At 47.3% G+C, this 12,056-nt stretch overlaps 1 protein-coding gene across 1 annotated transcript in view; it reads right to left on the bottom strand.

The window, feature by feature from the left end:
• Positions 1-12,056, bottom strand: part of gabbr2 (gamma-aminobutyric acid (GABA) B receptor, 2) — a gene marked incomplete at both ends in the record, with an annotated part of 188,429 nt that overhangs the window by 65,301 nt on the left and 111,072 nt on the right. The window contains 2 exons of the mRNA XM_080836454.1: positions 1,348-1,449; positions 10,743-10,913. Of these exons, the coding sequence (XP_080692580.1) occupies positions 1,348-1,449; positions 10,743-10,913 (273 nt within the window). The remainder of the gene's footprint in view (positions 1-1,347; positions 1,450-10,742; positions 10,914-12,056) is intronic.

Here is a 12,056-nt window from a genome sequence, read left to right as displayed (position 1 = left end):
ACAGACAAAGGAGGGGTGGAAAAGAAAGAGGCCTCAGTTTTGTGTGTTACTCTGGAGAGAATAGCTGCAACTGTGGCATTTTCCTCTACCAGCCTGTAATTAACTAATTAACTGCTATTTTGTCTGATGTTTTTACACTCTGTTTTCTCCCTCTCTCGTTCACTACGAGACTGTCCTAGATTTGTAGCAGGGATGAAAGACTAATGTGCCCACCCTCCCTCAAAAGGCAAAAAAGAAGACACTAATTCCCATCCCCAGGTAGACAGTGCATCACTTCTAATCCTTAAAGGCTTGACAGAGGGAAGGAGAGAGGGAGAAAGGGAGAGAGAAAGAGAGAGTGTGTGTGTGTTTGTGTGTAAGTGTGTGAGTGATTCAGCACCAGAGACAGTGCTTTTAGCTCTTTTCCAGATGTTATTTGTGGGCTGGCAGTAAAACACAGTTTTTTCCCCCTTCTTAACCCCCTCATCACTCACTCTTCCTAACCCCCCTCCCTTTGACGGATTGTCACAGCAAGAGTTATAAAAACGCCACGCTCTCTTATCACGAGGCAAACGGGGTGGGGAAGGAGACTGGGGGAGGGGGGAGGTATGTTGGGTTGGGGAGTTGAGTGGATGGTGTGAGGGTTGGAGTTGGGGGTTGGGGGGTAGTAGGGGTTTAAGACGGCTGAACGCTCTCTGGCAGGCGGCCTTGGATACAGCTACGGATACGGATTCGGTCGGGGTTGGTTGTCAGATTCGGTTGGGGTTGTCAGGGCCTGTCACATCGCCTGCAGCTCAGGAGTGTCACGCCGCAGCTCATTAGGATGCTCTCGAGTCTGATCAGTGGAAAACGTGTCAGCTTAGCTCCGCGTTTTAAGTGAAATGTAACATGAACGCTGCTTCCTGAATGTGTGTGCTTGCATGCTGGGGGGTTTGTGGGCTTTCTGTAGGTGAAAACCTTTCTGTGTGTGAGTGTGTGTGTGTGTGTGTGTGTGTGTGTGTGTGTGTGTGTGTGTGTGTGTGTGTATGTGGGTGTGATGTGTAAATACCACTGTGGATATTATTTCAAACTACTGTGTTGAGTTGTGTGAGTTATTGTGACGAGGTTAAAAAAAACACTTAATTCCCTTACAGCCTCCAAGTCATGCAAACAGAGTCTGACACTCAGAGTGTGTGTGTGATGGTGAAGGTGTGTGTGTGGGTGTAGAGCTATCCCTGCCCTATGGGTCATCAATAATCTCCCATCACAAGCTCCAGACTGTCTGAGTGTGTTTTTTATTCAGGATCCTAGAGACATGGAGTCTGATGCCATTGAGGGAGATTTGTAGGGTGCAGTGTGGATTGACTGCGAAAACAAGTTGAAATTTACCTTCAGCTTCTTGACGTTGACACAGGGATCGTTGGAGAAGCTCTCAGTGTCGGCGATCTGGATGTCGGCCTTCTCAAGCTCGTTAGTCAAGTCGTTACGAACCTGAGGGGAAAGGGAGAGGAAGCTGTTAGAAAGGTGTAAGAAATCATGATTCCATGGAGGGGTGAAGGTGAAGAGAGACAGTGACAGAGAGAGAGAGAGAGAGAGAGAGAGAGACAGAGAGAGAGAGAGAGAGAGAGATAGAGACAGAGAGAGAGAGAGAGAAAGAGAGTGAGAGAGATACCAAAGCTGAAAAAGTCATATGGAGAAATATCCTTAAAAGAGAAAACCGCTGAAGATGGAGGGATACAGAAAGATAAAGACAAGGAAAAAGCCCAAGCAAGGAGGCAAATCGAGTGCAAGACAGTCAGACAGACAAACAGAGTGAGAGAGAGAGAGAGAGAGAAAGAGAGAGAGAGAGAGAGAGAGAGAGAGAGAACAGCGACGGGGAGACTGATACATGGCGTGCCACCACCCTGGAAAACAAAGGCCTAATTGCAGCTACTGTTCCAGCACTCTGATTTATGTCCCAGTTCACCCGAGTCTCCAGTGGCTCCTTGCAAAGGCACCGGCGCACGCATCCCAAGCAGGCTATAGGCACCGGGCCTGTGGACCCTCTCCAGTGGACCCCACTACCCCACAGAGACTTGGACCGATCTGGGATTTTTTCAACCCTCAATTAACTCCCACACACAAGTCCCAGCAGGAGCTGGTTCATAACTGACTATTACTGCATAAATTAGCCCCCATAAAGGAAGGAAACCTTCTGGCTAGCTTTGAATTTGCAGGCCCTTAGTCTTTCTTTTTATTTATTTCTTTTTCTTCTTCTTGGGAAATACAAATGTGAGGCGCCTTTATTATGAAGTAAGTGCAAGTAAGTGCTCTCATTATTTCTATGTGGCAAACAGGGGAGGAAGGGACTCAATATTTTTACGGTGTTGAAATAAACAGGAAATGTCTAGGGAATGGAAAGAACTATGAGGATAAGAAAAAAAACTTTTTCGCAAGAGGTATTGCTGTGACAAGGTTTGCACCAAAAGGCACAGGCGCTCAATAACTCACACATGTACACACAACCTAACAACACACACACATACTCCCCCCTGTCTCGCTCTCTCTCTCTCTGTCTCTCTTTCTCACACACACACACACACACACACACACACACACACACACACACACCTACACACACACACACACACACACACACACACACACACACACTCACACAAACACTCTCTCTTTCTCCTAATTCAATTCAATTGTGTTTTATTGCCATGACAAATTATACGTTGCACTACCAAAGCATTCACAGGAAATCATCTTTCTCTCTCTCTCACACACACACACACACTCACACACACAGAATTACATAATTACACACGCACACGCACACACCCACACACACACACACACACACACCCACACACACACACACACACACACACACACACACACACACACACACACACACACACACACAAAGCCATGTGGCTACCATATTACACTGGAACATTAGGATCACCCCCTATGGTCCACTGGCTTGAACATGAGCTGGACTGAAGCCATAGCCTGCACAGCCCTGCAGTGAGATGCCTCCCTCAGCACTTCCCTCTGATGAGATGGAGAATGTAAGGTGGGGGTAGCTGACTGGAGACACTTGCTGCTAATTTGCCCCATCCTCTTGCCCCCTTTGCCCCCTCTGGCCTGTCACACACAGGACAAGGAGGGGTAAAAGGAGATGAGCCAGCAGAACAAATGGCCCAGCAGACAGCGGGGGCACTCTTGAGAATGGGCCAGGGCACTTAACCCACACGTACATGTCAATCATAATGGTGTCGACATGGCAACATCACCCCGGCAGGTGAGCCTACCTCACGGGTCCTACACAGTGACAGCAGTAGCTAGGCTACCTCTCCCTACAAAGCAGATATCTTTTTGAATTTCACCTTTGCTCAGATCTAATGGGAAACAGGAGGCAATGGTGCACGGCGCTTTGCAGCTCCACAGTGAAGCTATTCGGAAACCTCCGTGAAAACCATTACCTGGGTGAACTCGGGCCGTTCAGGACGCAGACAGGCATCTCTAAATAGAGCCCTGAGGCTCATCATAACGCTCACACAATAACCCCTCATCCAGCAGAAAAAAAGCCTTCACAGTGTTTTGATTACTAATGTGTTGAGTGCATCTGCAGCTTAATGCTGATCCCATAACCCTTGTCTGGGAGTGTCAGAGAGAGCGTGTGTATGAGTGTGCGAGTGTGCATGCTTCACGTATGACTGTGTGTGTGTGTGTGTGTGTGTGTGTGTGTGTGTGTGTGAGAGAGAGAGTTTTCAGTAACATATGAGTGCATACATGCATTTGTGTGTCTGTATTTTTGTTAAAGTGTATTGTGTGTGATTGTTTATGTACAGAGCCGAGGTGTGAGATTCCAAACCACTGTGTTCACCCAACACTAAAAAGGGTAAAAGACCCCAGAGGATTATGGGATTTCAGCGCCGGCCCAAGGCAGCAGGAGCACGTGCATGATGTGATGAAATCGGTAAATGTGTGTCCTGTCTGCTGAACCCTGCCTGAACACTGCCAACAGCTTCTGAGTCCCTTTAAGTGTGTGTTTTTGGGGGTGGGGGGTGGGGGGTGGGCGGGGTGTACTGCTGAGCCTTCACTGAGATGGTGGGGGTAGAGATGGTGCGGGGTGGGTGCACTGCACTTCACTGTTTTTTATTTTGTTTTTTTTCTTCTACAAGCTCATTGTTTAGGCATGCAAGCCATCCATGCAGGGACTATGTTGACGATTCAGTAATCACATCAAAGCCCAAAAAACACTGGCTCTGAAACCTGCACCCAGTCTCTGAGAAGACAAAACGTGTATTCTGTGCCAACACAGTTCATACGCAGTCAACTTCTACGTACACGAACTTCTCTGTGCCTTTGTCTATTTCCATGGTGATAATGTTGCTATGTGGTATTTAAACACTTGCGTCGACCTGTTTGCGGCCAGCAAATTACCTTGGAAGAACTATCACAATGTTAAAATGTATATTACTAGTCTGGCACTTTGAAAGAAATGGATAAAGGTGTGTGTGTGTATGTGCGTGTTGTGTGTGTGTGTGTGTGTGTGTGTGTGTGTGTGTGTGTGTGTGTGTGTGTGTGTGTGTGTGTGTGTGTGTGTGTGTGTGTGTGTGTGTGTGTGTGTGTGTGTGTGTGTGTGTGTGTGTGTGTGTGTATGTGTGTGTGTGTGTGTGTGTGTGTGTGTGTATGAAAATACGTGGCAGAGGATAACGAATATATTCTTGAACGACTCATAATCTGGCATATCTCTGTGTGTGCCAGGCTTTAAAGACCCACTTAATTCGCATGCAGCTGTGGTGACTGAGACACACACCCCACTGCACAGCACAGCACAATTTAAACCCAACATTAAACCCCACTGTCACCTTGCCTCTTTAAGCACCTCACTTCCCTGCCTTTTTACACAGGGAAAATAAATGGCTTCATCACACACGCATACCATATTTGCACTATTTCTGGATACAGGGAAGATGGTATTTAAATCAAACCTACTTTTCACTGCATTAGACTGAAACTGAAATGGCTTTTCAGGTGTTCGCCTAAGGTTTAGAGATAGCAAAAAAGAAGAAACAAGCTTAAAGGAACAGAAAGAAGAAAACAATGCGTGACGCACAAGGCGGGTGAGTCCTAGAGGACTCCCCAATGCGACATTCCTGCGATATGATTTGGCACAAACACGTTTATAACACGTTTATAACACTCCTCCTCCAAAGCGAAGCATCCCACATTATGTCCCTATGCAGTAGAGGACAAAAAACAAAGACGAAAAACAAAGGTAGGATAAGAAGATCAGATGAAAACTGGATCAATAATACCTGCTTTGGCACTTTGGCAACAGTAACCATGTTCCAGACAAGGCAGTGAAATGTGTTTTTCTTCCTGTTTCTGAAAGGCAGCAGACAGCTGGTACGTCTAAAGTAACAACGTCCTAGAAGGACAAACATTCAGCGGCTCCTTGACTTAATACCATGTGGATTTGTAGTCCTGTTTGCGTGTGTGTGTGTGTGTGTGTGTGTGTGTGTGTGTGTGTGTGTGTGTGTGTATGAGAGAGACAGAGAGAGAGAGAGATAGAGAGAGAGAGAGAGAGAGTGAACAAGTGTGTGTGTGTGTTTGAGTGTGTGAATTCAGAGCCCTCTCTATCCCCACTGGAATCTCCTGAGTATGTCCGTGACAACAGAAACAGCAGCATGACATACACAGGAAAAACCCAGGTCATTAGGTACCAGCCTCCTCCGTGGTGGAGCTGCCAACTAATCTGGAACAGACCAAGACCTAGATTTAGGAAAACTAGCCACAATTGTGATAAAACAACACACAGACCTCTGCAATGAAACACTCTGCAGCTCCAAAATTCCTTCCCCTGAGCTGTTTCTCTCACACTGACACACACTTTACTGTGAGAACGGTATGCTGCGGGGCAAATGAATATCAGCATGGCTTCATCTGAAATGCGTCCTGTTATGCACTGCTGGTGTGTACGTCACACGGCACAGCGTGCTGTATTGGCAGGTGTCTATAAACAATACACAAGGCATGGTGTACGAGAGATGGCGATAGGGCATAAGATGTGTGCAAAGACACGTGCTTGCAGGACCACATACACACACACACACACATATGCACACACACACACACATGGTGTAACACACACACACACACACACACACATATGCAGACATACACAGGGTCTAACATACACAAGCACACATGTGCTTGCTCTAACACACACACACACAGACACACACACACATACACACACATGCTCTAACACTCATTTTACTCAGTTATTACTGAGCACTGAGTACGCGTATAAGGCAGGGAGCCCCCCTCTAAGTAATAACAGGCGGGTGCTTTCTGCTGAGGTCATCTCCCCGGGGAATGCAATTAGCTCCTGCAGAAGCTTCAGCTTCCTCCTCTACTACGCCGCCACTGCCAGAGAGCCCAATCAGGAGGGGATCAATCAAGAGGGCACGCAGCTTCACCTCTCTCCTTCATCTCACTCGCCTCCTCTCCACAAACTCTCAGGAGAGCCCTCTTTTTCTGTTGTCGGCACCCACTCTATCTGTCTGCCAAGAAGGCACACATACCCACGGGGGACTGACAAGACAGCTGCAGCAGCAGCAGCATACGAGCTGCACCAGAGTGAATGCAAAGTGTTAAATATATGTGATCTCATACGTCATACGTTATGCTTGATGTTCAGTATGAATGCAACTATGCAAATAAAAGACTTTCTCTTTCCGGTCTACCACTAACCGATTTGAGCTGTGTGATTGATTTCCTCCGTAAATGATATAAGTTTATGCCTACATTAGCCTAGTGAGAATGGCGACGCCAACACAAAGAACGCACAAGATTGCCCCCCCCCCCCCCCCCCCCAAACAGAAAATGACCAAAATGGAAATGGTCAGCGAGGCTAGAGATGAAGGTTCTTCAGAGGCCGTGGCTGGGGGACACTGCTGTGTGTGCACTTTGTGCATCAAGTGATGGCAGGGCTCAGTCATCTAAGTGCCTTGTCAGTCGAGTGATGTTTGGGGAGCACTGAATGCTATGACCACTGTAGGGTTTGCGCTCATCTCTAATCCGCTTACTCAAGCTAAGAAGCATTGGAAGATGGTCTCTAAACTTCTGTATTTTCCTTTGAGTCTCTGTGTGTGTGTGTACGGAGTGTGTGTTGGTGTTTGTGTGCGTGGGTGTGTTTGCGTGGGTGTGTATGCGTGGGTGTGTAAGTGTGGGTGTTTCTTTGTGTGTGGGTGGGTGTGTGTGGGTGTGTGTGTATGTGTGTGAGTTTGTGTGTGTATATCAGTGAATATTGGCCTACATCTCTTTTGCTAGCTCTCACATCAGCCTGAAAGGCAGAACTACCCCCCTCCCCCCTCCCCCATCCCCATCCCCCATCTTTGTGTGCTCAAAGGCCAAGTGAATGCTAATGCTAAGCGATAAATATTCATTGCGCATTGGAAGTGTTGCCGGCACCCTGATGACAAGCAGCTGAATAACGCTGTTCATATGTAAATGCCATGTTCCACTGAGCCACTGAATAAACTTCTAGAGTGCTGACATCATGAAATCAGACTAAGAGGGGAGAAGGCCTGATAAAATAGGTTACTCTGCGCAATGCACTGATTTATCGCGTGCGGTCATGACTAATTTACAACCATGGGATTCTTTTTTTGTACTGCACTACACATAAACCGTGAGTGGAGAGCACTGAGGATTTATTGCTTGGTGGAGCCTACATGTAGCATTAACCTGCACACACACACACACGCACGCACGCACGCACGCACGTGCACACAAACACACACACACACACACACACACACACACAGTGTTGGTGGTTTCTAATTTCATTAATGTCTATGAGAATCAGGAGGGAGGTCATCAAGGGATGAAGCGTGGTGGGTCGCTATTGGTGGTAGTTGGGGGGGTAAGGGATGGCTGGCCTCTGAGCACACACCACGGCCATTCATCAGTCTCTTCTCTGCCAACCTCGGACTGTCACCAAACCGCAGCAACTGACAGCAAGCACCTGATCAGCCAAACACCTGACACCCCCCCCCACACACACACACACACAAACACAACCTCCACTCGCATTAGTGCTGTAACTAATGCACTTCTGTGCGGCTAAAAATAAGCCCAGACTTGTCACCATGTCACCTGGGTCGATGACAGGCTCTGGCTCTGGCTCTGTGTGGCTGTGATGGGACTGACACCTTCTGCTCTGATTACAAAGGCTGTCACACTGATTACGCAACAGAGGCACAGGCCGCATGTTGGACAATGATGGCGCAGTGTGTGCTGTCGATGGCCGGGGAAAATACACTCGTTCCCAGGCTGTGGGGCAAACACTTTCTTCCATCTTAAGGCCTTCAGTCATCTGATTGTCAACATCTTATGGTTTAAAGTCAAAATTGAAATCACAAATTAAATTTCTGCACCTAATCTCAACCAATCCTAGAACTTTTCCAATCCAACCCCAGCCCTAAATCTAAACCAAGTCTTGAAAATTAAACTACAAGCACATTCCCCAGCTTGCCATTCCATATCACACTTTTTGCAAATCCAGTGCCTTGCCTCTTCTCTTTTTCTTATTTCCTTTCCTACACGTCCTCTCTGCCTCCTCCATCTTTGCCTCTCTCTCGCTCTCTCTCTCTCTCACTCTCTCTCAGTCTCTCACTCTCTCTCCATGTCTCCCTTCGCTACACGGCAGTCGCACCGGAGAGAGATAAAGGGATTTAAACTCCCTGAGTCTCACAATGAGGCTTCTTATCTATCCTCACTGTACAGCACTCACTACTCTCAGCCTCCTAGAACCCCCCAACCCCCTCTGTGATGGGTGATGAACACACACACACACACACTCACAAACTCACACACACACATGAAGCATGCATGCTTTGCTATGTCCTCATGTCATTGCTCCCCGCGACTGCACCCGGGGAAGCATGTCATGGTGCAGAGAGGACAGTAAGCTTATTTAGCTGTCCCAATAATATGGTTGTTTTATGTTCTGTGATTTTTGAACAAATTCAAATATAGACACTTCATTCTATGTGAACACTACAGAATGAATCAATATCTACAGTGGATTTTGAATGTGAATTTCTATACATTTGAGTGTGGCCTGGACATCTCTTGTTAATGCATGTACAGAAGAGAGGAATGTGATCTGGCGTGTTTATCCGTGTTGTCAATGTCATCTCAGCCAGACTACAAATATCCAGACAAGCAATAAACCAGAGCAACCCAATAAGAAAACCAATAAAGACAAATAAATCAAGGTAACTATCGCCGCAAACGCTGACCCCCTCCCCTGTATGGAGGTGGAGGCACTTAGAGTGTGACCCAAAGGCCCACCGCTCCACATTCAGAACCACATTTGACCCTCCAACAGGAGGAAGAACACTGGAGAGTGGTGAAGGCTTTAGTACTGTATGTGATGCAGTCCAGGACACAGGAGGGCTCTATGGGTGAGGGGGGTGGGAAGGTTAGGGAGGGGGGTGTTGGTTGGTAGGCCAGAGGCTTAAAACGTGAGAAAGAGTATATCCCTTTTCATGACCGGTAAGGATAGAGGATAAAAAAGTGGAAAAAATAGGTACAAATCAGGGATAGGGCCTCTATTGCGAATCCCTCTCTCCATCAGCACATTACCGGGCAGCTTAGCACACTTCCTTTGTCCACCCTCTCTGTGCACTTCCCACGCATTATCTGTTTATACAAATGGAGACACACACAGTCACACACACACACACACACACAAACACACACAGGCATTTGGAAGGAACAGCCTCTATCGTGCTCCATTCACATCGAGTATCACATTTCGGCTGGACGCTCCCTTGGCTCAAAAGCCTGTGGAGAGAACCCTACCGCATTCTGGGTAATGTATGCCATATCCACACAAACATATGGGTGACGTATCTTAACATGGCTGCATCGATCTACACCCTTAGAGAAAAAGGACTCATAACACAATGAGACCTCAATATAGTCCACAATATCATGACGTGGAATCTTGTGTTTGTGGGCTGGAGTGACTAAAGACAAACTTCTATCCGATCTGAGATAGCGTGTTAAAGCCCCTAGTCCATTCGCCACCTGTTTGGCGGGCGTCACAGCATCCACTTAGGGAAGAGCAAACAGGACGTGTCTCTAAGCCCTGAATTTGCGCTACTGTGGTGGAGGGGGGGGGGGGCTGGACAACATAACACAACACAAACTGATTTCTGGGATAGACACTTCCTCGAACGGAGGAGGAAAAAACAAATAAGAGGAAAAATTACCGTCTCCCAAAAGAGAGGGACTTAAATCACACAGCAGATGGATTGCTGGAATAAATAAATTGGATGGAGTGGAGGCTGTGTGTGTTTTGTGTGTGTGTGTGTGTGTGTGTGTGTGTGTGTGTGTGTGTGTGTGTGTGTGTGTGTGTGTGTGTGTGTGTGTGTGTGTTTGGGGGAGATGGGAGGTATGAGATCAGAGCGACAACATATCCATTGTAAAAGCTGTCTCTGATTTTGTGCGTACATCTGTTCAAATGGAATTAAAGCTAAACCCGCCGCAAACAAGCCAAAACAATCCGCTCCACATCTACAGCAGGCCCTGAGTCATGCTAGGCTCTGTCTATCAGTCCTGCACTCCAGAAAGTGGAAAAACAGGAAAATACGACGATACGTGACTGTGTGGACGGATGTTTGAGCATGTAAGGGTTTGAGTGTGTGTGTGTGAAAAGGGGCTGGAGTATGTACATGTGTGTGTGTGTTGTTGTTGGGAAGTCTTACCTCCGAGAAGCGCTGAACGTCCTGGGTCAGGGTGCCCACGCGGCTCCATTTGTAGATGTTGAGGAACTTGACCACGGCGGGGTTCACGGCGTTGTCCGACGGAACAGTCCGGAAGAAGCTGGGGTACTTTTTCTTGTCGGCCAGGACAGGTGTAGTGGCAGCAAAGGACAGCTGAAGATGAACAAAAAGAGAAAGAGAAGAGTGTAAATTGATATTTGTCCATGAGTAAGTGCGTGTGACTGAGTGTGCGTGTGTGTGTGTGTGTGTGTGTGTGTGTGTGTGTGTGTGTGTGTGTGTGTGTGTGTGTGTGTGTGTGTGTGTGTGTGTGTGTTTGTGTGTGTGTGTGTGTGTGTGTGTGTGTGTGTGTGTGTGTGTGTGTGTGTGCAGCTGAGTGTAAAGGAAGGGGTTTAATTTGATCAGAGTTTGTTAAAACACGCCATGTGTTACAGTGGTGGCACCCTCATATCACATTAACACGCCAGTAGCACCTGCTCCACCACGCTGAAGAGGCACAGATGTGGACACACACTCAATGACAGTCGAACTTTTACACACTGCATACACACGCCAGCACATGCCCAAATGAAAAGATAAACACACACACATACACACAGACACACATACACACACGCACATGTTCAATCATCCAACCCATATAAACACAAACTCACACCTCCATCCACGAGCTCATCCAACACACAAACACAACTGGCTGCTTTCATATTTCCTGTAGAAAGGTAAAGAGTGAGAATCTTCCCCAGTCAAATCACTTGATACAGCAGGTTACTTTTCGCTAACGTGGATTTGTGCTGTTTGAATCAACCTCATGTGTGTTTGTGTGTAGGTGTCTGCATGTATCTGTGTATGTGAGTGTGTGTGTGTGTGTGTGTGTCAGCTGGTGTGTGTGTGTGTTTGTGTGCTTCACACTTTGACTCAGTACAAATCAACACACTCACACATCTCTAAAAAGAGTCGGCGCTCGCACCTCCAAAGAGCACCCCTGGGTCGAGGCTAGCTGCGAGCGCTCGAGGTGCTGACAGCCGCCCCGCTTGACTGGCCGGTCACCAGGACAACAACAGCAGGCGTAAACGGGGCAGAGGGATGGCTGGTTCTGCTCCTTTTTTTGTGAAGCCCCAATTACCTCGCCACCACCCCCCAACACACACACACACACAAAAAGTGATATTTTGGCCAGGCTGGGGATTAGGAAGCATTCTGTTCCTTCCCTCCGGCAGGAAATTGAATTTATTTTCTTTCACACCAAAAAATGTTTTTGCCGAACCTCAAATATTAATTGCCGATAACTTTGTGAAC

The sequence above is a fragment of the Sprattus sprattus genome (genome assembly GCF_963457725.1).
Source record: "Sprattus sprattus genome assembly, chromosome: 4".
In the NCBI taxonomy this organism is placed as follows: Eukaryota; Metazoa; Chordata; class Actinopteri; order Clupeiformes; family Clupeidae; genus Sprattus; species Sprattus sprattus.
This window is presented reverse-complemented; position numbering and strand designations above follow the sequence as displayed.